This window comes from Botryllus schlosseri, chromosome 14, assembly GCF_051294905.1.
Source record: "Botryllus schlosseri isolate E-star chromosome 14, Bs_hap1, whole genome shotgun sequence".
Taxonomy (NCBI): Eukaryota; Metazoa; Chordata; class Ascidiacea; order Stolidobranchia; family Styelidae; genus Botryllus; species Botryllus schlosseri.
The window spans coordinates 11,294,121-11,321,644 of NC_137249.1; the positions used below are offsets into that span (position 1 = coordinate 11,294,121).

The window sequence follows — 27,524 nt, forward strand, 5'->3', positions numbered from 1 at the left end:
AAAATAGATTATATCAACTCAAATGTTGACATAAAATCATGTTTTGATTTACGCCTAAACTTACAAAATTAATGCCACATACCTATTATCCCCAGTTCGACATTGTGACTTTCAAATACCTCGTAATAGCGATAAAACACCACAGGTAACTATGATATACAGCCTATATATATGTAGGCGAGTTTATGTTGTTAAGTGATTAGTTGGTCCATCTATTTTGCTTGATTTGGCTATGGTACCGTAGGTCCCCCACCCCATAAATATTGTAATTGACTTGAAAATAGTCCCCTCGAGGATGGTATTGATTCGAAAAATATGTGCCATTATATATCCTGATACAAGCCCTATACTTCACATCAAAAATTATGACGGGTTTGTTAGTCTGAAAGGTGATATAGAAAAATGCAAATGTCGATCCAAATTTACTTTACACCCCCTAAAACGTAAATCACTCGTCACAGACCCCATAACTCACGCAGGTCGATTTTTTTTGCATGTGAGGAAAGATTCTGTCAGCATGTAATTGTAGACAAATTCACGGAGTGTAATCATGGAATTATCATGGAGAATTTTTCAAGTATTTTCGGTCCCAGTGATCCATCGGTACCACATCTCCCCCTAATCCTATAGTATACCGGACCACGACCTGACATATGGATTTCGCCAGCGATCTATAGGCTATACAGCGATCTTTTGAGTGTCACAATAACTTTCTCCGGAAGTCACGAAATAACAGCATACTTCCGCGAAGTAATTATAATGACAAATGGCTCGACCGACGCTTACCCTCGAGAAACTCATGAATAATCTTACCGTGTGGAATGAACTTATAGCCCCAACATGTATAATTGCGTGCCCTCTAAATCTTTGAAGACGCCGCTTCTATCAAATCTGCTAATGATAACAAATATACAATATGCAAGTAACACTATTATTGACCAATTTCAGTCATTAAATTTTATAACCACAAAACATTATAATACAGTTACCACATACACAATTATGTATGTGGGTATAATATTTCTATAAATATCCACCCAGCCAGAAGTTGTGATAATTACCCAATAAGGGCCCAATACCATCGACCACGGACCACAACCACGGCCTGGACCACGATCACGACAGGACCACGACCTGACATATCGATCTCGCCTTCCGACACATAACACCTTTTTTGTCACTTGTCCTTTAATATTATCTTCTTTTACTTTTCATTCAGTATGCATGCCTCCTTTTTTACATCGCCTAGGTCAGGTGGGTGTCTGATTTCGAAGACTACTCCAAGTCGTTTCGACACCTTCCTATCTTTTGTTGTATCGCAGTCTTATGGTGTATTGAAATGATGAAAATTGTAGCAATAATTTGAATTGAATTATTTTTTTACCATATGATTCCATGTCCATATAAAAGGAGGTTCTTTTACATCATCAAATTTTGCCACCACTCTATTATTTTTTTAGCTACACCGTTCAACCCACTACCTAAATTATATTGAACGCTACTGTCGTAGAGATCTAGAGGTCATAGTTATGTGCGGAGCACGATGATAATAATCGTCGTTTAGTTATACTTTTATCATGAAATTTTTCATAATGCGGAAGTACGATAAAAGACTTTTCGAACAAAATTGGACCGCGATCTCGATGGCAGGTGGAAGCAATGAGAGCTTTTCCAACCCCAAGCTAGTTTTAAAAATGAACGGGGACACATCACCGGTTTCAAACGAAGGCCTCATGAACTTCGTATTAGCTACACCGCTAACTAGCCTCGATTGCTATCTGGCTCAACTAAGCCACCGTTCATGATTGAACAGTAAAATAATTATAACTACTGGCACTATAGAGATTGTAGGGTACTTGTGGTTGACAGCAAAATTTGAGCAATTTTTTTATAATAAATTAAAAAAATTCAATTGGCTCTGCGTCGGCTTCTACTAATTAGAATTTAACAAAATTTGGTGAGCAGCGTTTGTTTAGGCGGCCTAACAATTTGATCAGCGAATCACCGGAATACGGACAACAAGTTATTTTTGAACAACCCTACATCAGAGTTTATGCTGACATCGCCGACATTACGGACATCACCAATTTACATTCACCCATTTTTAGCTTGGAACTTTGCGAACCCGAACATAATAAATCAAAGAGTTGGGTCGACGGAGCGGAATGCGTATGAAACCACTGTGATGCTAATAGCACATCAGCAGAAATATGATGACCGCGTGAATCATTGTGAATGTACATGGATAACATGATTTTTTTCGGTCTATACAATTTCGGAATAACTGGAATATGTGTTGCCAGATTTCAAAATTCTCAGAAAAACCGGTTGCCAGCTCATAATATTTAGAGCTGATCAACAAAAAGGATCCTGTTCCGGCAAATAGACATCCAAATGCCTACATTCTAACGATAAAACCGAAAAATCATATTCACCCCTCTGCGACCCCAAGGGCAGATCCACTTCTTGCTACAAGTCGAAATGACTATCCCAACATTACCCCAAAAATATTTCAGCCTTTGGAACACAATAGGGGACCCAGCAGAATCTTTTGAAAATGGATATTTTTCGAAGAAATAGGGATGCCCGTAATGATATTATAACTGATATTTAAAAAATTATTTTCACCCCTCTGCGGCCCCAAGGGCAGATCCACTTCTTGCTACAAATTGAAAAGACTATCCCAACATTACCCCAAAAATATTTCAACCTTCGGAACACAATAGGGGACCCAGCAGAATCTTTTGAAAATGGATATTTTTCGAAGAAATGCCCGTAATGATATTATAACGGATATTTAAAAAATCATTTTCACCCCTCTGCGACCCCAAGGGCAGATCCACTCCTTGCTACAAGTCGAAATGACTATCCCAACATTACCCCAAAAATATTTCAGCCTTCGGAACACAATAGGGGACCCAGCAGAATCTTTTGAAAATGGATATTTTTCGAAGAAATAACCGTAATGTTATTATACCGGATATTTAAAAAATCATTTTCACCCCTTTGCGACCTCAAGGGCAGATCCACTCCTTGCTACAAGTCGAAATGACTATTCTAACATTACCCCAAAAATATTTCAGCCTTCGGAACACAATAGGGGACCCAGCAGAATCTTTTGAAAATGAATATTTTTTCAAGTAAGAGAGATGCAAATATTGATATCATAACGGATATTTAAAATATCATATTCACCCCTCAAGGGCAGAACTACTCCTTGCTACAAGTCGAAATGACTATCCCAACATTACCCCAAAAATATTTCAGCCTTCGGAACACAATAGGGGACCTAGCAGAATCTTTTGAAAATGGATATTTTTCGAAGAAATGCCCGTAATGATATTATAACGGATATTTAAAAAATCATTTTCACCCCTCTGCGACCCCAAGGGCAGATCCACTTTTGGCTACAAGTCGAAAAGACTATCCCAACATTACCCCAAAAATATTTCAGCCTTCGGAACACAATAGGGGACCCAGCAGAATCTTTTGAAAATGAATATTTTTTCAAGAAATAGGGATGCACATAATGATATCATAACGGATATTTAAAATATCATATTCACCCCTCTGCGGCCCAAGGGCAGAACTACACCTTGCTACCACCAGAGAATCCTATGAAAATTGATCATTTTTCAGGAAATAAACATGCTCGTACTGATATTATAACGGAAATTCGAAAAATCATATCCAACCATCTGCGGCCTCAACGGCAGAACTACACCTTACTACAAGTCGAAATGGCGATCCCAATCATGAACTTTTCCGAAAAAAAAAACACGAATAATGTAGACCCATGGCATGTTCGTTGATGTTCGACTAAAGTCAAACAATCACTTTAGATGGCACATTCACATGCAAACCAGGGATATATAGAGTTCGTCGCAAACATAGAGGATACAAGTTTCATTCGAAATCAGTATTCGTTCATAGTATAAATACAGAAATATCAAATTGCGAGTCCATCATCGCTTTAGCTGCAATGTAGCTGAGGCTGCGTTTGTGCATTACATATTTAATGCAGATCTCTTTCAGTATAACGTATCGGAAGAATTCATCAGCATGAAAATCGGGCTCCAACACTTTCATCAGTTCACAATTTTTTTTGATGACCGATGGATTGAACACATTCGTGATACGTGGCGCTGAGTACGCGTGCACAGTGACAGTCGAATTGACTCACTTTCTGAAGAGTTTCTTCTGCAGGCATAACTTCGACATCAAATATCAATACGAATTTCCAGTGTCATCTTCTGGTAATAAGTCTGGCGGCGCTTTGCACTTAGTACGCTGAGCCAATTTGAATTGCATCATCAATTTCTTGTTGATAAGAAAAGTTCCGTGAGTTTGATGATTTGGTTCCTGGCACGCGTTTCGAGGCCTTTCACACAAAGCTGTGAAGTACGAGACTAAACTGTCAGCAAAGATTTCGTCAAATTCTCGTGGTATTTTAAACATTATCATTTGGAACTCCGTGACATTTTACATCCTGATTTCCAAATTTTCAATTGGTCTCATTCTTTTTCTCTTCACAATTTTTGGTTTTGGAGTCTCATCTTCGTTGGCGGTAGAATAATCGTCGCTTATAATCAGACGCTTATCTGGGCGTCTTACATAAAAAAATATATATCCATTCTGAGTCTTCACAGTAGATGAAACGTCACACGGCTTTCTCGATAAACGTTATTGTCATCATACACAACTGTGGTACCATCCTTCTTCATTACGTTGGTGACGTAGTGTCCCGCGTTGACCGATTCGCCAAGCATTGAAACTATGGCGTTTAAATTGAAGCACTTGCATCCATACTTAATATGTTCCTCTGCTGCAAGGCTGTAGGAAAGAATATTGCTACGATCGTTCCTTGGTGCATGAACCACCAATAAACTCGGAGTCGACAAGATCTGACGATGCATACCCACCACAGAGGTACATTTCAAACAAGGTTCTGTGGTCGAATCATCGAATTGCTTTCGGATATTGTCCTCCAGTGACTCAGTTGCATTATCCCTGACAACAAGACGAATGACTGTTTTGTTTGTGGTCGATTGATTTATGAAGCCACAGAATTGGCAAGCTCCTCGAAATTCAATATGCGTGTTGCAATTCAGGTTGGCCTTTTCCAAAATTGTGGGGATATTGCTGAGCTCGAAAAATTCTATGGCGTCTTGTTGTTGTTTCGCTGGAAACTTACAAGCCTCAGCAGATTCCCTGACGGCATTTTCAATTTCCTGATCCATACTCTCCTTGCGGTTTACTAGGTTAGAAATGATTTGAGCTGTATGATTGATGGATTGGATTTCTTCAATATCTCCTGCCCAGCTACACGGAAAGCACGAAGCTACTGCGTGTACAATTGAATTAAACCAACATGTGTTTCCCATGTTTTTCAATCCTATGCCGGCGACATCTTTCAGAATGAATATTTCTTTAGATTTTTTGACATCTGGATGGACGACCTCTGATGTTCTTGCAAAATCGTAAAGAATCCAATGCCGAAAATGTGTTTGATCCAATGGGAATTTCACGGTTCCTGCTGAGCATATCACCCGGGCGACAAGGCAAACGCAAACTCCACAGCTGCTGTTGTCTACCTGCTTCAACACATTCCTTGCCTTGCACCGCGCCTGATTTGATGAGTTGATGATTTGGATCGGGAGTTTTAGCATTCGATGAAGACGTTCTCTGAAACCTGTTTTTCGTTTTATTTGATTTCTCGTTGGTACTTTTTCTGTAACCCTCATGGAAAACAGTATCGCAATATATAGGGTATAGCCGATACGTAGCGACAAACAGCCCACTGGCTGAGGGGGTCTGGTGTTTGGTTTATCACCCTATGGGGCCAAAGACCAACGTTTTTAAGAGGGGACTGACGAAGTGCTGTTTTTCGGTTCCCAATATTTGGGGGGCGATGATCGGTGTGGAGCTTCAAAAGGGGGCGATGAGTCGAAAAAGGTTGGGAACCACTGATCTAAAATATTGACGCGAATAACCAAAAAAGCTCTCGTATCGAGACATGGCCCCAGCGCGCGCCAGGTATCAAAGGCATGTTTACTCTCAACCACACGCGACTATAAGTATTGTAACATTTTTACTGCGTTTAAAGGATGCTGCTCCCCCAAAAGCGAATCCTGGACTATTTTTGATCGATGGGGCTCTTATACTCTGTGGAATTCAGTGGTATGGCTGTATTGCAGGGAAACCATGGTTACCATATACCGAGCGAGATAGTGTAATGGCGATGTGTCCGGCTTCTTGATCGGGATCCTCCTATCAAGACAAAACATTCCAGAAGTGGTTATCGTGCTATCGACGTCTACAAGAACACAAAATTATTGACAGATCACGCGACTTGACGTCTGAAGAATAATAATCTGACGATTTCGGCAATTATGGAGACTTTTTCTACAATGTTGCGTCGCTGGAAAGAAAACAGGAGCTCAAGTCGCCTTTTATTTACGATATGAGAAAATGATCAACGAACTCAAGCACAGTGAATCATACAGAAACGGAAATTGTAAAGAAAAATTATCCGAGGAAAATGCATACTTCTCCGACATTTTTATGGAAAATTGATGTCGAAACTCGCAGAAACATCCCGCCTTTTACTTGGTGATTTATCGCGACATGTCTTTGAAAATTCTGTCACTGCTTTTTATGCAAAATATTCCAATTTCTACAACAATCTCAAAAAGCAAAGTAATGATAAGGTAATACAGTGTATATGAAAAAACAATCGAACCCAAGGAATAATTGAGGAACATTTTTTCCAATTGAAAAATATTTACTTTGAACATACCACATCGAAATGCTCATTGGATAAATTTATTCTAACATATCGCAACGAAGTGTCAAGGTCTTGTGAGAGATGTTGCGATACAGTTTTCCATAAAAAGTATAAACGGTAAATCAATTAAAACGCAAAAAAAGTTTCAGGGATCGTCTTCATCGAAAGCTAAAACTTCCGATCCAAATCACCAACTCATCAAATCAGTATTCAAGAAACGAAACAAGATAGGGAAAGTGTTAAAGAAGGTAGACAACAGCAGCTGCGGGGTTTGCATTTGCCTTGTCGCCGGGTGATATGCTCCGCACGAACCGTCAAATACCCATTGGACCAAACACATTTCCACTATTGGATTCGTTTTTAAATATCCGTTATAACATCATTACGTGCATCCCTATTTCTTGAAAAAATATCCATTTCCAAAAGATTCTGCCGGGTCCCCATTTGTGTTCCGAAGGCTGAAATATTTTTGGGGTAATGCTAGGATAGTCATTTCGAATTGTAGCAAGAAGTGGATCTGCCCTTGGGGCCGCAGAGGGGTGAAAATGATTTTTTAAATATCCGTTATAATATCATTACGGGCATTTCTTCGAAAAATATCCATTTTCAAAAGATTCTGCTGGGTCCCCTATTGTGTTCCGAAGGTTGAACTATTTTTGGGGTAATGTTGGGATAGTCTTTTCGATTTGTAGCAAGAAGTGGATCTGCCCTTGGGGCCGCAGAGGGGTGAAAATGATTTTTTAAATATCCGTTATAATATCATTACGGGCATTTCTTCGAAAAATATCCATTTTCAAAAGATTCTGCTGGGTCCCCTATTGTGTTCCGAAGGCTGAAATATTTTTGGGGTAATGTTGGGATAGTCATTTCGACTTGTAGCAAGAAGTGGATCTGCCCTTGGGGTCGCAGAGGGGTGAAAATGATTTTTTAAATATCCGATATAATATCATCATGTTCATCTATTTCTTAGAAAAATATTCATTTTCAAAAGGTTATGCTGGGTTCCCTATTGTGTTCCGAAGACTGAAATATCTTTTGGGGTAATGTTGGGATAGTCATTTTGACTAGTAGCAATGAGTGGATCTGCCGTTGGGGTCGCAGAGGGGTGAAAATGACTTTTTAAATATCCGTTATAATATCATTACGGGCATTTCTTCGAAAAATATCCATTTTCAAAAGATTCTGCTGGGTCCCCTATTGTGTTCCGAAGGTTGAAATATTTTTGGGGTAATGTTGGGATAGTCTTTTCGATTTGTAGCAAGAAGTGGATCTGCCCTTGGGGCCGCAGAGGGGTGAAAATGATTTTTTAAATATCCGTTATAATATCATTACGGGCATTTCTTCGAAAAATATCCATTTTCAAAAGATTCTGCTGGGTCCCCTATTGTGTTCCGAAGGCTGAAATATTTTTGGGGTAATGTTGGGATAGTCATTTCGAATTGTAGCAAGAAGTGGATCTGCCCTTGGGGTCGCAGAGGGGTGAAAATGATTTTTTAAATATCCGATATAATATCATCATGTTCATCTATTTCTTAGAAAAATATTCATTTTCAAAAGGTTATGCTGGGTTCCCTATTGTGTTCCGAAGACTGAAATATCTTTTGGGGTAATGTTGGGATAGTCATTTTGACTAGTAGCAAGGAGTGGATCTGCCGTTGGGGTCGCAGAGGGGTGAAAATGACTTTTTAAATATCCGTTATAATATCATTACGGGCATTTCTTCGAAAAATATCCATTTTCAAAAGATTCTGCTGGGTCCCCTATTGTGTTCCGAAGGTTGAAATATTTTTGGGGTAATGTTGGGATAGTCTTTTCGATTTGTAGCAAGAAGTGGATCTGCCCTTGGGGCCGCAGAGGGGTGAAAATGATTTTTTAAATATCCGTTATAATATCATTACGGGCATTTCTTCGAAAAATATCCATTTTCAAAAGATTCTGCTGGGTCCCCTATTGTGTTCCGAAGGCTGAAATATTTTTGGGGTAATGTTGGGATAGTCATTTCGAATTGTAGCAAGAAGTGGATCTGCCCTTGGGGTCGCAGAGGGGTGAAAATGATTTTTTAAATATCCGGTATAATATCATCATGGTAATCTATTTCTTAGAAAAATATTCATTTTCAAAAGGTTCTGCTGGGTCCCCTATTGTGTTCCGAAGGTTGAAATATTTTTGGGGTAATGTTGGGATAGTCTTTTCGATTTGTAGCAAGAAGTGGATCTGCCCTTGGGGCCGCAGAGGGGTGAAAATGATTTTTTAAATATCCGTTATAATATCATTACGGGCATTTCTTCGAAAAATATCCATTTTCAAAAGGTTCTGCTGGGTCCCCTATTGTGTTCCGAAGGTTGAAATATTTTTGGGGTAATGTTGGGATAGTCTTTTCGATTTGTAGCAAGAAGTGGATCTGCCCTTGGGGCCGCAGAGGGGTGAAAATGATTTTTTAAATATCCGTTATAATATCATTACGGGCATTTCTTCGAAAAATATCCATTTTCAAAAGATTCTGCTGGGTCCCCTATTGTGTTCCGAAGGTTGAAATATTTTTGGGGTAATGTTGGGATAGTCATTTCGACTTGTAGCAAGAAGTGGATCTGCCCTTGGGGTCGCAGAGGGGTGAATATGATTTTTCGGTTTTATCGTTAGAATGTAGGCATTTGGATGTCTATTTGCCGGAACAGGATCCTTTTTGTTGATCAGCTCTAAATATTATGAGCTGGCAACCGGTTTTTCTGAGAATTTTGAAATCTGGCAACACATATTCCAGTTATTCCGAAATTTTATAGACCGAAAAAAATCATGTTATTCATGTACATTCACAATGATTCACGCGGTCATCATATTTCTGCTGATGTGCTATTAGCATCACAGTGGTCGTATGAATGGCGTTCGGGCGTCCATCGTTCGACTAGATGAGGTAGATGACGGGGTTAGCAAGGAGTGGGCTCGATATTCTACAAATTCTAACATCCTAATTATGACTGGTTGATTACGTAATCAGTGTGGCAATATCTGACCACTGACCAGTAGCCTATATACCGCCTACCGGTAGTTAAGTGCTGTCCTGTCACTGATGAATGGTATCGTAGCCCATTCATATTGAATAATAATAACGGCGTGATTTGATTTTCGCCATGCCTAATATTAATCTTATTTTTTGTGACGCTTGACTTATAAATATTTTTTGCTTATTTACCGTCCGTGTAAAAGTGCTATATTATTGACAACAGCTGACGATCACTTTGTGATTGATAGTGATCAATAATCGTCAGATTATATTTTCAGCGGATCAAGACACACACAATAGTGCGGTAAGACACAATGCGACGTAATGAACAGATAGAAGGATGCCGAACGAGCAGTTGCGGTCTCTTAAACTGGCATCCACTGCGACCGCTAGGCCAGGCTTATAATTTTTTTGAAAGTTCAGAATTTTATAGCTGAATGATTGATATCTCTGATGAGCAGGGATCGGCACCGTCTATCCTCAACTGGTATATTACTTTGTGTTATTATTGATATCTTAGATAATGAAATATTGATCGATAACTTCTAGAAGTCATCGATTTAATGATATTTTCACTATGTGACTTATGGATGGTTCAAATTGATTGTGCAATAAACCCTGGAGTGATTTGATTATAGATTTTCATTCAGTGTCTCAGCATGGTGCTATTCAACAAGTTTACCAAACATTCAGGTTAAGTGCATCACTGCTGCAATGTCACTGTCTAAAGTTGGGGAGCGGGCATATTATGATATCCATTTGCTATTCTGTAATATATCCATTTGAAAGTTATTTTCATTGTAGTATCTGTTCATTGTGTTGCAGTTTTAAGTAATAATAGCTATAGATTTTAACACCTATGAATAATAAAACCGCGAAGAGTGCGCCTGCACTCGTTACCCTTAGTACAGATGATATTCGCTCCAAGTACGATTTGAAGAATTTATTGGGCACGTGAGTACTGAAATTACTCTCCCTACAGTAGCCCCGCTTCAGGTCATACAATCTTCTTTTCAGGGGTGCTTTTTCAAAGGTCTATCTGGGAGAAAGTAAAGACACAAACGAAATGGTAGCGATAAAATGCATCTTCACCAAGACGTTGAAGGGAAAAACGCAGTCGCTAGCAAACGAAATCAGTGTTTTGAGAAAGTAAGAATTGCTCTTGAATACTGTTAAGGCCAGCTCTTCATGTCTATGAACTATGTGACTCTGATATGGAAAGCAGCACAATGCGTTTGTATGTATTAGAACAGTGTTGGGACGAAGTGTATAAATTTTCCTTTCAATTCACTTGACAGTGTAAAAACGATTTACTTTCATAGTTTTACCATGAATTTATCCTCTTTGTGAGTTTTAGCTGCCATTTTAACTATCCTATAGGAGTTTTGTAGTTTTCGTTGCCTGCTTCACATACTTTGACGAGCGAGCATCCTTGTTTCCAAACCTCTGAATTCCCAGCATTCCCTGATCAATGAAGTCATCAGCACTGTTAACTTTTTACTATGATACATACAGTTTCAAACAGGTGATAAATAAATCATTGCTATCCAAGACGAATAGGCAGTCTATCAGTCGACTGTACAGAGGTTGGAACCATACAATTTTGATTCTGATGTAAATGACAACAGAGGTCGCGCTCCCTGTAAATTGATATTAGGCTACTATCTTGCAATATTAGTAACAGATGGAGGAGGATTAGACACTACACCGAAACAATCACCGCCCATGCCAGGGGCGGACAACATATGGCCCGTGACAGGATTTTGATCAGCCCTCTGACTGTTGCCGGTCCTGCATTATAATGTGGCCCGCTGCCACAGTCTGCCGCAATCTCCCACTACTTGCTTACTGTGTCATATTATAGTTTAGCAATTTAAAAGCATTGACTCAATGAATTCCAGTTTGGCAACCTGAGAATGTTGGCCATGACACTACTTGTTCAGTTCGGGTCTACATACATCTGCGAGCAAACATTTCGACCATGAACATTAACAAGATAAAGCTGCATTTCAATCTAACTGATGTTCACCTGCAGTCATGACCAAGGGTTTCTACGTCCGACATGCAATCAGAGTTCGAAGAACTTGTTGACAACTTTTATCGACCACAGATGCCTCATTGACTATTGAAGTTGATAAATTCATTAGTCTCAATGCTTTAAACTTGAAGTTTACACTAAATACGATATATTCCTTGTATGGGTGGATGAATAACCGATTAAGGTATCGCTTTAGGAATCCGGCCCGCCAAGTACTTCATTTTCCCATATCAGTCTTGTCGACTGAAGAAGTTGCCCGCCCCTGACTTTGCTGATCAACATTGAAATTGTATAAATTGTTGCGGTCCGACGTTGCAGAAGTATTCGAAATGCAGCCGTGAATAGCAAAAATGTTGAACAACCCTGGTTTAGACTATTTTACATGAAAAGACAAACCAAATCAAGAGTAGGCCTATGAGATGAATCAGAGTATAAGTGAGCGTGATAGTGATTGAAGTGATCGTATCTAAGCCGAAGGAAGCAGTTTGATGCAATCTGCCAAAGCCATCTACTATTGAAAGCAATCCGATGGAGATTAACGGGGAAAATCCTTTTTGGGTTATCTTGATGAAGATGATTTAGACTGTATTTACACACGCCGTAAATATGATATCTCTGATCACATCTTTCGCCGAAAATGAGCTTTTATTTATGAAATGATCACAATCTATGTAAGGCTCCTCTCATTTATAAACAAATCGTGATGCTGCCAGTGGATAATAACACCGGTTGCAATTCAAGATATATTTTGGTGAAGGCGAGTGTTTTGAATGTTGAATTGAAATCTTTATTCTACGTAGAACAAAGTGTTACAAATTACTAGCCTGATATTGCTAGTATCAATGACCTTTGCTCCGCAAGTTATTTGCCTTGATGTGTGTTGGGAAAAATCCTCAGCCATTGATAAACAGCCTGCATCATCTGTACGAGTTTAATTCTCACCGCTGGTCCGCACCAAATATACTGTCGGTTTTCCAAATGAATTCTAGTTTGACCTCTCAACTGCAAAATGCAAGATGTTAGGATTGTCCATTAATTACTGAAATTAGACATCAAATTTTAAACAGATGCATGTTTCAATTCTCATCAGCAATAAAGAGATCGTTGAACACATTGAACAACCCAACCGTTGGTAAGCAAAATTCAGTCCAGTGTCAGTCCCAAGCCCAGACACACAGGTAGGGTTGTGTCAGAAGGAGGAAAGGAAAGGACGTAGGTAATTTTTGTCCTTGATATTCATACACAGTTTACACACGTTCTGTGCATATGCATACCATGAGTGCATGATGTGCATATGCCGCTGGAGAAGGAAGGTGCAGATATAGCCTTGTACGGCTTTCTAAGTCTTGCACCACCGCTCCATGCTATCCCAGTAATGCATCAGCGCCAAGCACTAGCAATAATATGATATATGTGGCATATTACCTTCAAATCTATGTGGACAATACCAGCGTCGTGCAAGTACGATACTGCACCAAAAATTGCCGGACCACATCGCCAAGGCATCCAACTTGAAAACATCAGCCAAAACAAAGGCGGACCCCTGATCCACTGTGGCAATCATTTTTGGAACTGACTAAAAATGACTAATGGACAAGGTCTACTTTGACTTGTCATGAGTCACAATTATACAAATGTTGTACCAAGTCTACCAAAGTTCATGATAATGTGGATCACTGGTTGTGGCAATCTCCACAGGAAAGGTCGGATGAAAAAGACGCCAGTTGATTTTAATTTTGACGATTCACCGGTCAGCAAGATTTGTTTGAAATTTGACCCGGTCTGGAAGCTGAAAAGTTCGAGAACCATTGATCTATATCATGTTAATCTCCTGCACCTAGTTGAGTCCTATCTTATAGTTCCGTACTATGTGATTGTTTTACAAATACAGCACCAGCATAGTACAAGATTGGGTGAGCTGCGCTATGTGCTAACCTTCCATTGATTTATTGATTCGGGTATGTTTAATGATAACTGCTTCTGCTGAGCTAACAACACAAATTGTCAAAGCTTCTGTCGGTATTATTTCATGTGTAGTGTAGAATTCGTGCTGAAGTAGAAGTTGGTTGAATGGTATTAATGTATTGTCCATTCCATTTGTGTAATGATTGCAAATAGATTGATTGTTCAGTTCAACTTCGATGGTATGGTTATTCATCAAATGCTTCAAACAATGAGATACAAAGCAGGATCAATCTATTAAAAATTCTTCAAGCGTAAGTAACGTACTTGATTAGGCTGATTGAGCATGCCGTTCATGTCAAATTACTCATCACTGGTTACTCTCGAGCGGACCAGATAGGCCTAAGTATTGACCGTGATGTTCTAAAAGTAATACAGTATTAAAACGTAATGGAATGTTTCAGGTTTTGTTCCTGCTCAAAAGACTATTTCAATCTTCAATTTCTCCGTCTCTGACTTGTATGAACCAGAGATCATTTTTTTATAATGTTGCCCCTCGACTACACGAGTCATTTGCCTATAACAACTTCCGAGAAATGATGTCATGCCCTTTTCCATTTTTCAGATTGAGGCATCCCAATATCGTGCGGTTATTGGAGATATACGACAACCCTACTCAAGTTTGCCTTGTGATGGAATTGTGAGTGTCGAATTGCAATTTGTCGATCTTAAAATCATCTAGCATGTATTTCGATTCAGAGTCACTGGGGGCGAGTTGTTTGATAGGATTTTGGAAAAGGGACAGTACACTGAACAAGACGCTAGCGAAGTCGTCCGACAAATTTTTGACGCAGTATCGTACTTGCACGAGGCTGGTATTGTCCACAGAGATTTGAAGGTAATATGCCACATATATCATATCATAGGTACTGCTAGAGTTTGGCACCATGATTGAATCTAGTGTGGTGGAAATCGAGATTTTTTAAGTCCTTTGTGACTCTACGGTCCTTGTTTTGTTCGTAGCATAGCAATAATAAAGTTGATGCACCTGGCAGGGCAGTATGTATGTACTACAAGGCAGTGTGTAATGCCTCACCGTTGTCAGTACTTTCGAGGCCTGTAATACATAATTTTGTAAAAATGGTACCTGATGAAATGGTCTGTTGTCATTTGCGATTTTTCAGTTTTTCTTTGGTCAAGGTATACTCAACTCAATGGGTGATTCTGTAGTCGGAATCGAATTCTCAAGGTTCTCAATTAGACCCATCCCAGATAATTTGGAGAAATCAAAATAATTATCTGGTACGGCTCAGGTCAACGACTTGCGAAATCTATCTCGTGTCACATCTCCGATATTCTTATCCTACGACACGCTTGGCACGTTATTGATCGAATCCTTGTAATGAATCCTTTTCTTCTTTCACTCATTCTACTTTGTTGATTTCATTAGCCCCTTGTATTTGTCGAATTTATTTTATTAGCCCGTTGATTGATGTGTTCTGTACGCTTGCATGAAAATGTCTCAAATTTAGGCAGGCGCTTTGAAGCCTATTTGGAAGGACAAGAGTAATGGGTACTGTGCACATTTACATTCTTTGGCACGCTACTAGCTGGTTCAATAGTGTTGCATTTACCGGCAATAAAATAATCAATTATGTAAATTACTTGTCGATCGGTATCTGACATGATCGAACCTTGCTTTCTCATCTGTACTGGGAATTAGGTTAATAATTGATTGATTGGCTATGGTGTGTATATTCTTGCTTATACGAGAGCTATAAAATGGCAATGTCTACTAATAGAAGTAAAGTAAATACCATGTAATCTACAAGATTACATCTCAACTTCATGAAGTTTGACAAGGAATCACTGTAGTTCCGTCCCTTGCATGTATCAATTTCATTCACTTACGGATGTTTCAAGTATTCCAAGAATCCAATTCTCTACTAGTTGACAATTACCCCTGATGAGTGTCAGCCGAAAATATTCAGGTTTATTTCAATATGAATATACAATTCAATTATATATTGAAGTTCTGTACCTCCAAGAAGCTCTTCAAACAGTTGCTTTTTGCAAATTTATCGGGCATTGACAGTACCCGCCGAATGCATTTTTTCAGCCCGAAAACTTGCTTTACGCAACTCCAAATGACGATTCCAAAATTATGCTGAGCGATTTCGGCCTATCAAAAGTGACAGACGAAGGCGCAACGCTAAAGACGGCATGTGGTACCCCAGGATATGTTGGTATGTTTTCGGGCTATTTATGTTCTACGTGGGGCGTATCGAAAAGCGTGTGTGAAGCTGAACTTGAACATTTTCACAATATTTACAATTGACCGAAACTAATGATACACTATTTTCCTGCAAAATACTTTATAGTACTATGTTTCCCGCGAAATTGTATAAAATCCCGCCTTGAGGCTATGATCAATTGATGGCACAACCGCAAGTGTGCAATTACTGGTTTTCTCTTGGCGCGATTGCTATAATGTCCGTTTTAAGACGATATTTGGTGTCAATTGCGGAATGTGGTGATTTGATGTATGACCTGACACCTGACCACATACTGGCAGTGCGTTATAAACGAAGGAGGTCGCTCTAACCGAGTTCAATTCGACGTAAACGTTTTACTTCATTATTGACATTTACATTTAGGGTCTAGAAAATATGTTCTAATAAAAAGTAGGCTAGTTTTTGCACAGATTTGCATTGTCTTTGAAATTACATTGCCATATGGCAGTGGCGTAACGTGCGTGTCATAATATATGGGTGATATTTCTAATTTATGCCCTGTAGTCATACGATGATGTAATATTTGCCTGTTTCGGAAATTGCAATTTCTACTTGGATGGCTTTGGTCGACACACTTTCTAAGCAGCCCTATTTATGAAGTAGAGACTAGTTTACTAATGTCGGATCGCTCTATTACAGCACCCGAAGTCTTAAAGCAGCAACCTTACGGGAAAGCGGTAGACGTGTGGTCGATAGGAGTGATCACTTATATTTTGTGAGTACTCTGAGGGATTTTCTTTTGATTCTCTGCCGCAGAATAGAACGCTTACATAACTCAAACCGCTGTTTTGAGGTCGGCGTTGACATTGCATTTCGACGCTGTCCAATTAAGTCCAATTACTACACGGCAGCCATCGGGTATCCCTTCAGGGGATTGAGGCGTGTGTAAAGTTTTGTAAACATGCTCAATCGCGGTTTGGCTAATTAGTCGACGCGTGGGACAAATGGTATATGTATGAACATCTGCTGCTTGAGGGACGTGTAAGTCGACGATCGTTTTCTCAATTTGTCTTACTGGTTTGCCTTTGCGGTACAATGGTGGATCATATCGCAAATCGATCGTGGTAGCTGTTGAGAATGGGTGCTTGAGTGCGTCTCTTTGAATTGAATTAGTGTCACACCAGTATTGTCTGTTTTAGAAGCGCGCCCTTGTACGGAAAGGTCTTATAAATACGGGGCATGCACTTTCAAGGCCTCGCATTCTTTAATTCGGATTTATCAATGCTTCCGAATGCGAACTGCTGAACTTCCAATCGTGTGACTTAGCTGGAGATCAATTTTGTCACGTGAATGGTACACTGAATATTTTTATCATTCATTGCCCTATTGCTCGTCTCCCAATTCATTTTCTAGCAGCATTTTGCGAATTGAGATCGCTGATTGAATGATCGGCACAAAATTCCCAAGAGAGTTTTTCTTCCTTTTTTCTTTTGATGGCGCTGACGCCTTTTCATATGTGATCTTGCGCCAAATTCGACCGACCCGTCCAGAATTGTGATCGAGTTCAAACGATTCCCCATCAAAGAAAAATTGTCTGGACATGAACTTCCGATTAATCAATTGATCAATGCTCGATGAATGATGATGACGGCCATCTGGTGAATTTACTTCCCCTGCGACCATTTGAGCAAGTTCGAAATTACGCTGCATGAATTGTTTGTTGCAGTGGATGATCTCATGTTATGGTTACAGCACATATTATTTTATCATATAACGACATGTTTGGAGCGATTTAAAACTAGACGGGATTCCGCGTGTGGTACTAATTTTTCCTAGTTGTAGGTCTATTAATCGTAAATGTATGACTGCCAGTCTCATTTGCTGTCGCTCATATTTCATTTATATTGTCTGCTCTGGGCTTGAATAAAACTTCAATTAAGATGTATTTCGCGATTTCATCTCTTGCGTGACAGATGGAGGATCTCAATGAGTGGCTCTATTTGGTATGAATGTAATCTTGTTAGGTTTTTGTTGATCGGAATCAAAATGTCATCGTAAAACTGTCGCTCGATAATATATGATTCAAGATCGACTCGTAGAGCAGTGTAAAACTCATTTCCTGTTCCGGTAGTAATTGATTGATTGATCAAGCCAGTGATAGATTCGACTGTTTTGTCATGTACCTACTACATTGTGCTATGATTTGACTGTTATGTTCAATCACTGCGATGTTAAACGGTTTAATCCGTAAGTACATGACGGTGTATGATGAGTGCTAAGCAGACTTGTTTGCGTACCTGTGCAAAACCGAATGTTAGTTTTGATGACTTGCAAGACAACTTTGTAATATTATCTTATCCCCGTACCATGACATTCCTGTAACGCATGGGTGTAGCAGTAAGGGCCTTTAGCAACGAGCATGGTTGAAATATGCACCCGTTTTGGCTATTTTTGCTTTATTATTGCTGCAACATTCCGAAAACTGGTACACCAGTGCCATTAATACATGTGTGTGTTGATTCGTTGACTAATACCTGCTTTACATGATTATATCTGCAATTTCTAAGATGTTAGTTTCGTCTTACCTGGCAGCTAGTTATAAACCTGCTGCCGAAATTGTGACTCATCGGAAGATTCATTTTAGGAGAACGAATGTCTTTCACATTATAACAGTTTTTAAGCCGGCCCGGTGCTGTCCAGTGTCTTGTATACACTTCTGTGGACTCGCGCTTTGGTGACGTTCTTTTAATCTGGGATTTGATGTCGCTAAGGTAATGGTAACATATCAAACAATTGTTCAAAGCATATCAGACACAGTATAGCTGTTCGGTGTGTATAATTTAGTTGAATCGCGGTGTCGTAACTTCGTTGTTGTATGAAATTTGGCGTACTCGAGGTAGTTTCAACGAACATTTTGCGACCTTCTGCAATTCGCAAACAACCTACTGAAGCCTTGTATATGTGTCAAGACACTGGCGGCTGTATGTAAAGACGCCAACCCTCAAACAATCGACAACGCTGTATTTTATGACGGTTTTACATTCCACTCTTGAACAAACACAATAGTAGCGTGGAGGCGGTATTGGCGCTTACTACTTACTGCTTGCATCATGTTTCTCACTCTTGAGGGCTCATCGAGCAAAATCACTTTGAATATGACACTCATGTGACATATTTTTCTCGCAATGTTTCATTGTGACTTATCGGCACGTGTTCCATAACCTATAACCAAAGTACTGGTACTTTCCTAGCACTACCTCGCGTGACGTTGCTGAACAGCAGACGCTTTCCCCCGGCTGTGAATGAATATGCTTATGACTTGTGGATGGCACTGTTTGTGCTACATTACATCAAATGTTGATCTGTTGCGATGGGATGTCTTTGAATGGCACGCTTGTTTTTTTCAAGTGAATTGTAACTGGCAAAGCTTGCCGAGGAGTTGTCGGCTGTGCCACGTTAACGAGGTCGAAAATCCGATGATTTACATATTTCCTGGCAGGAAGTAGGTCTTCATGATTATGAGATGACGTGTTTTCAGACTTTGCGGATATCCACCGTTCTATGCAGAGAATGACCCCGAGCTTTTCGAACAAATCAAGAAAGCGGAATACGAATTTGAATCGCCGTATTGGGACGATATATCAGACGCAGGTAGATCTAAATGCCTTTTTTCCGCGCCGTGTCCGTGTGCATTCTATGCAACATGTTGCAATTAATGCCCCTCTACCAGGGGTGGGCAAACTTTTGAGCTCGCGGGCCGCATTCAACATATGAATACATTCACGGGCTGCACTATATAAAATTGAGATTATAAACCGAAACGCAATATTGGTATTTGAATATATAGTGAGGACATGGAGATAATAATATATGCTTATTTAAAACAAAAACAAACATTGCTTTGACTATGTCGTTCACGCGTCAGAAACAGCGGCGAGATTTCTTGGACTGGTCGACCCCAGTAACTAATTTGTCAAAGTTATAGAGATGAAAGTCGGTTTTCCCGATTCTTAGAACAAGATTGAAATTTATGTCTGTGCAAAGCTATCTGTTCATAGATTTACTAATTCCACTTAGGTTCAGTTCCAGGACACACAATGCTGACAGCATCATAGCCATGTTAGCTTCAAACACGCTTCTACTATGTGTAGATAAAATATAAATACCCTAATTCTACCCATACAGAGAACGAATCTACCTAAGACACGCGCGAATCGTTTTTAATAAGCACATCACTGAAATAATTTAACTGGACTGGCCAATCTGAAGTCACACTCGTTATCCGAATTATACCAATCTCTTTTAGGATTTCTGTGATGTTTAGCAGCTGAAACCCTTAAATCTGCGTGGGCCTTGAGATCGGGCTGTCGCCCCAGAAATTAAACATAAAAAAAAATATAAGAAGTATTTACGCTGGTTCTCAAACTTTTTAAGACACGCCTCCTAATGATGGTGAAAGATCTCTCCCCCCCCTCTTATCGTCATATCACAAAACGCAACCAGGATGCTAGCAAACCTAACGAATAGTTTGACATGGAAGGTTACGATTGTGGTTGAGAGATAACTATAGAGCAATAATAATGAATTGGATGGAAATCGCGCAAACAAGTCCCTGCATTATTTCGATTCTTAGTACGCATATTATCAATATTTTCAATAAGTTTCTTTAGACTCTCGCGGACCGCACAGAACGGTGTTGCCGTCAGTTTGCCCACCCCTGCCCTATATACCAACACGTAGTTTTTCGTATTCCAGGTAATGTACAATCTTTCGCATCATCCCTTGATTGCTATCAATGTTAAGGTGTACTACATACACTGTACCAACGTACACTATTCGATTTGGCTTAGAGATTGCGTGATTTGTTTTAACCTATGTTAATAGCCATACGTTAAACTTTCGCTTGAAGTGGTCTTCCTCCATACTATACTGCTTTTTAATGGACTGGAATCGTTCATTTGCAACGGTATTGCTGCATCAAATGACCTTCTCGCAAGACGCAAGTACACTGTCCAGATGTTTCGGGCTACGACTGTCCGGTGTCCATGTAGCCACCGCCTATTGCGTGCATTATTCATTGAGTTCGTGGCATATTGACAATCCGTGTAATTGGGCCGTGTATTAGGACTTGCCTCCGTGTTTTGGATAAAATCTCTCGAGAGTTAGTAGCAGATATATCATTGTGAGCCTGAAAGCTTTTAGGCATTAGAAATAGCCGTGCGGGTCGCAGTACAGAGCTGCATAGCGTTTATAGTGACTCGGCGACAACCTTTGAAGAATCAGCATACGGTACACTTTACACCCGCTCATTACAATGTAATTACACGGTTGAGTAGAGATCGGCATTTTGTGCATTTGCCGGACGTCCGGGAAGATACGAAATGCGTTTCAAATACCTTCTCGAATTTCAAGAGTCGCGATTTTGCAAATCCTAATCCCAGGATTATTATGACGTGCCATTATTTCGTGTCCCGAAGGGTGGCCTATTAATCCGATGGCGCACGTATATTCTTGGAAGCCTCCCATCTCGATTGCGATGTATTGATGATATGCATTCGCGCTATACTTTGCGGTACAAACCCAAGGTAAACGGCGCATAAATGATGTCAGGGTTTCCCGGAATCCAATTCCAGATTGTTATCAGGTTCTTGGAATAATCGCAGTACATTGTACAATGTCCAGTGTTTCAGTAGCCCATGTAAGCGCCTTTTGGGGCGGAGATAATAAAGCGGGATTAGCAATAAAGTCGATTATCGCGTTCGTCAGGATTTATCAACTCGGGATTAAGGAAACCGGTTGATCGCAGCGCATAAAGTTAGTGTTAATCTCGTGACTTAACAGACCAGAACAAACTATAGATAACTAGTTATCTATAAAAATTGCGTACACTATATACCATTCCTACGTACAAATATTTCCGATAATGACTGCCGACTTGTCTCCTCGCTAATGCCTTCACTAAACAATCAACGAATTATGTACCCGCCATTGCCGAGCGATATCAATATTCTATAATCCGTTTCTTAGCTGTACCGTACGAATTGGACATTACTTTCATTTCGCGATGATGATAATTCTAGCTATTGCAGTGAAAGTATCGTTCGTTATCAGCAGGCTGCTGTTTCATTCAACAAATTGACAACGGACGGCCTGTAGCGCGTTTTTGCATTATGATGTAACAGTTATCGCCACTTGATTAAAAACACGGGACACCTTGACTAACCATGGCGCGTAACCTTTTCCAACTTTAGTCGTCGCGAGTATCAGTATTTAAACACGTGATTATCATTCTACCGTATCAGCTAACTTTACTATCTCCGCCTAAAATGCGTCCCGAATAACAGTCTTAGATCACATGATTAGCATAATCCCGGATCAGCTAACTTTATTATATCCGCCCGAAGTATCCCGCGTTGGCGCCTAGTAATGTTATATCTTTGCCTTATTAAAGTCGGATTTGTCTATTCTGTGTTATAGCCAAGAGCTTCATCAGGAAATTGATGGAGAAAGAACCGGGAAGGAGATATACATGTCAGCAAGCAATGGAAGACCCGTGGTAAGTATTTCATTTCATTGATGAAGCAATCCTCAAGGTCCACGCGTAGTTGACCACGGCAGTTCACTGCTTGGCGGACATTTGAACTCGGCGGGGCTTGTCTGTCTGTGACATTAATTGTAAATGTTAATGCGTTTATATTTGCAAAGTGAAAACAATCAGCACTTTCATTGAGATCCCAGATTTTTGATTGGGCTTCACTCTTTAGCTTTTTGGCCGCTTGTTCAGTACAGAATAGTGTTCCTTCTCAGCCCACATCGTGCTCGTGATTGTTGGTGGTAATAGATACGTAGTAGAGCCCCACAGCCTCTGAAGGGCTTGTATGAATACAGGGAGCCAGAAGTACATGAATGCCATTTTAAAGATTGCTGACAAGTAGGAAAAAGCAAAACCACGGCATTCACCTCACAGCCCCGTTATATCAAACAGTTCGTAGCGAAAGGAAGGAAAGGAAAGGAAAGGACGTAGTTTATTTTTGTCCTTGATGTTTTTGCGGCATATACACCGACTCATGATACACACACACACGATCTGCGCATATGCATACCATGAGTGCATGATGTGCATATGCCGCTGGACAAGGAAGTGCAGATATAGCCTTTTACGGCTTTCTAAGTCATGCACCACCCCTCCATGCTATCCCAGTAATGCATGAGCGCCAAGCAGGGAAGCCATGGATACCAGTGTTACTAATCAGGTCTTTGGTCTGACCCGGCCGGGAATCGAACCCACGACCTACCGATCAAGAAGCCGGACGCTTAACCATTGCGCTACCTGTCGGAAATGTAGGCGCTCATGCAGCTGTGATAATTCCGCTTTTCTGTTCTTGACACCTGTTCACTCACTGCCTGATCTCGTGATTACGGAAATGCTGGAAGATATTGTAACCGTTATTATCCCGACCAGTCACTCGGTTGTACGGACCACGCGTGAATAATTGACCGAAATTACCCACACTCATCGCACCTTGCCTTATATATGAATTCCTAATGTTAGGATGATTCTAGTGAAGGCATATCCGACTAACGCTGTACGCGCGGAAGAAAATTTTTGATCTTCGGTCGCGTGAAGCATGAGCTTGAGCACTCTCTAATCGTTGCGTAAATGAAAAAGAAAACTTTCAATTTTCTTTCAGGATTTCTGGGGGTGCGGCGAGCACCAAGGATATCCGCGAACATGTTACTACCAACATGAAAAAGAATTTTGCCCGTACTAAATGGAAGGTTGGTAATTTAACTCTGAGTATGGAGCTCGGTTGAGATGTGCTGACCCATATTTTAGGTTGAGGTAGAGTCGTATAAATTGAACCCTAATAACAAGCTGACCACTGGGAGCCTTGGGTGTTATAGGGTTGATGCAGTTTACGCTACCCGTAAAAATGAAGTAGCTTTTTCAAAACTGGAATGTCAATTCTCGGTGGCACAACCAGCAGGGGGTTGTTTAAGAGAGACATGCCATCCTCTTTGAAATTTGACACATGAAATATGGATAAATATGAAAACGTCGCGGATACAGCAGGACGATTGTTCCCCTTCGCGATTGTGTCCAAGTCCGTTTTAATTACCGTACACTCTCGTGCTGTAATCGACGATTACTCGCTGTATCTGGTCGAATTTATGCAGCGTATATGACGGTGAGCATTGAGCACTCGTCGTTTTGCGGTTTGGCGTACTCTCTAAATTACGATATCTAATTATCCGAACCATGTTTAGCGGGACAGAATATTTCAATCGTGTTTGCAGTTGTAATAATGGGCAATCAAGCTGTTCGAGGAAAAAGCGCCAGTTGAATCGTGACACCAATTTCGTCTACCTTTGCGTTGTCAATGCCGCTACATGCGTCGTGCGTGTGGTGCATTTTAACACCGGCTATTATCGGGCAATGTTACTTGTAAGACTGCAGAGCACGAACAAAAGATTTTAGCATCCCTTGTATTCAGGCTTTCAAAATCGATTTGAAAAACCTGTATTTACCGAGCATTCGTAGCAGGACGCCGTTGAGATTCGTCACCGATTTCGGATTCAACGCCGTAACATTAATTATAGCGTGTTATTGATCAAAGAACGTTTTCGCAGTCCTCGCTAATTCGCGCGCAACCCGTCTGCAATGGCGAAAATTAGGTTGCGAATCTTGCTAGCACGCCCGTTCGTCGCCTGTCAATTACAATTTTCAACACAGCTGGTCCTGACACGCGGCGCAGCGACTGGCGTTGCTCTACAAATTTAATAATCACGGAAACGCGCTCTGCTTGAGGTTTTGTCTAAATCGCGACCTTTTCAACTTGAACTTTCAGTCATCAAAATCAGCCCTGAATGTAGCTACGACTAAACAAAACAAAAAAGTGAAACTAAAAATAATGCGAAATTTGCCGACAGTCTTTTTTTTAATATCGTACCTCTTGTGCGTAGTTAAGTTTCTACAAGGCAAAGTCCTTTTAAAACCACCAATTCTAATTTGACTTTGTTGTTTGCTTAGTTTTGTTTCTATATTATTCTGTCGGATTTTGGTATGAAAAAGCCTCCCAGCCTTCACCTATCACCTGCCTTGTACCAGTTGTAGGCAACTTTTAATCAGTTCGGTGCAACAGTTGCAGCGTCGCGACGTAACATGAGTCGAAGGTACACCGGGAACTCTATATCACGTCAAAAAGGGTTCTAAAATACGTTCTAATTTTCTAAAACTGGTTAAAATTTGCTGTTTCAACTAATGGACAAGCCCCATACGTTTTGAAATTGAGAATACCTTTTAAATATCTTGGGCGGACCGACACCGGTACGATTGTCAACTCATAAATATGATGCAAATCTGTTGGAAGACTAGTTTCCGGAACGTAAAAGAAACTTAGTCAGTGGTTTGGATTGAAATTCTCTGCGCTCAGGCAAAACCGAATTGAGCGCTGGAAACGAGCAGAGTGAACTTTCAGAAGTTTGTGGATATACGATGTTCTTTTCTATACTATACTAGTTGCTGACGATTACCCCTGACGAGTGTCAGCCGAAAATATTCGGGTTCAATTCAATATCAATATCAATATACTACTAAATTGTATATTGAAGTTCTGTGCCTCCAAGAAGCTGTTAAGAAGTTGAAGTATAATTGACTCTCTGCTTTATGGCATCGCTCCACACTCTTCTTTATGGCCCAAATCGCTTCGGACATGCTATAGCACGCTTGGCCCGCTCGATTGAAACTCAAGCTTTCTTGTTTGGCGGGACGAAGCGCTTTATCGATGCCTGATTTTCAGCAAGCCTTCCACGTAGCCACTGCCACATCGAGAATGAGAAAGTTGAATCTCGGAATGTCTACCGACAGTAGCTAAACGATCGCGCGGATCCGATTCGCCACTTTCTGTCGGCGCGGAAGGCACTCTGAGATGAAGACGAAATATACTGCCTAGATTGCCGCAGTCTCGTGGGTTTAACTATTGCTCGTATGGTAGCATGTATTTAGTAATATTCCATGTCTCGAACTCCCGTCGAATTCCTTGCTCTGCTGTGTTAGCTCGTATATATCTAATTGTTGTGTTACATCGAAGTGTTGTCTTTTTTTGCGTTTGTGCCTTGGTAGCACCGTTCGCGTACAAAGTCATAGCATTCCTTCGTTCCTTCCAGACAGCGTGTAATGTGTGTATTTCGCGGGTACCTATTCGCGGTTTTTGACATTTCTTCCTTTTATTGCCAATCGTCGTCGTTCATGAGATTATTCGATTTATTTGTATGCGGTTTGCATTGAAGAAGCGAATGTTGCGTTGCTTTTACGAGAGATTTTTCATCTCTACCCCGGTAAATCTTGGTGATTACATTGCATCGAAAACAAAGATTATGACACCTTTCATTGTAGAAGGGGTTCCTGCACTTTCATCCGTACTTATAAATGTGCATTCGATAGCGCAATGTATTGCCTGTCCATGTCGATATACCACTCCAGTACGTTTTATGTATTTTTTTCGCAACAGCTAATTTTTTAGTATCGAGGCTGATATATTCAAGTTTCAAGTGATAATCGAATTGCGTTTTACTGTAACTTAAGCCGCGCGTGGCCTGGCACTTAGCAGGCTACTAATTCTGAGGCTGTTATTTTTGATGTGGTGAATTGGGAAGCCGTATTTAAACAGATTTGCACCCACATAATGTTGAGACATATATATTTCTGTTTGAAGTAATTTGGCTCCGGCCACCTTGTTGAGATTAAATCATGCACTACATCAATGGTCTTGTGTATTTACTTGATGTGCGGATGGGCGTGAACACTGAACGGCTCGGTTCATGGTATGTGGATAACTTGACTCGGCTTAAGAGAAATATTGAAATACTCGTGACTCGGAGCTCAGTTTTTCAAGTTATCCAATAATCTACTTCTCAGAGCATTCCGAACCTCTCCATCGAATTAAAACGAGCACGTATCGTCAATGCCAGTCATATATTTATAAGTTTTCAATTACGTTTGCGACATGGGATACTCCAATGGCAGATACATAAGACAACTTCGGCATGTCATTCAGTTGAGTTGTATCAAAATTGCGATATAATAAACGATAGGAGGAAGTCTGTGCGACTTGGAGTAGCTGAACCGCTGTCGTAGTGACTTTACATCATAACTGGTATGTATTGTATACATTTGTACAATAAGTAGTGTCTGTGTGCAACTAGCTGAGGCTCTGCGCTGTTGATTGTTGTACAGTTGTGTGTCCCACATGCCTGGATAATATATCTTGGGTTCTATGCGGGATTTACGAACACCATAATGAGACTGGTAAAACGATGTACATGCGCTCTACCGGTAGTTAATACGAATCCTCGCCAAAGGTCTGCTTGGATTTTGGTGACAGGGGTGCGGGTGCATACAACCCAAATGCTCAAATATCCAGCATTCAGTTGAATGTTTGTTGTTTGAAAAGTTTTTTGTTATTCATGGTGTTTCCATAACTTTGGTCATTTACACCAGACCGAAGATTCTTGTTTTGATTTTGTTCTGCCAACTAGCAGCACGGCCCACTTAAGTTCTAG

General features: G+C 40.3%; 1 protein-coding gene across 1 annotated transcript; it reads left to right on the forward strand.

Moving 5' to 3' along the window:
* Window positions 1-10,583: 10,583 nt before the first annotated feature.
* LOC145455141 (calcium/calmodulin-dependent protein kinase type 1D-like) lies at window positions 10,584-26,726 on the forward strand. The gene is made up of 10 exons (XM_080333098.1): window positions 10,584-10,742; window positions 10,806-10,937; window positions 14,354-14,428; window positions 14,488-14,626; window positions 15,848-15,974; window positions 16,662-16,737; window positions 19,501-19,613; window positions 22,440-22,518; window positions 23,654-23,741; window positions 25,763-26,726. Exons 1-10 carry the CDS (start codon window positions 10,648-10,650, stop codon window positions 25,835-25,837), a joined length of 999 nt encoding a protein of 332 aa, XP_080189224.1. The 5' UTR covers window positions 10,584-10,647; the 3' UTR covers window positions 25,838-26,726.
* The last annotated feature ends 798 nt before the right edge of the window (window positions 26,727-27,524 follow it).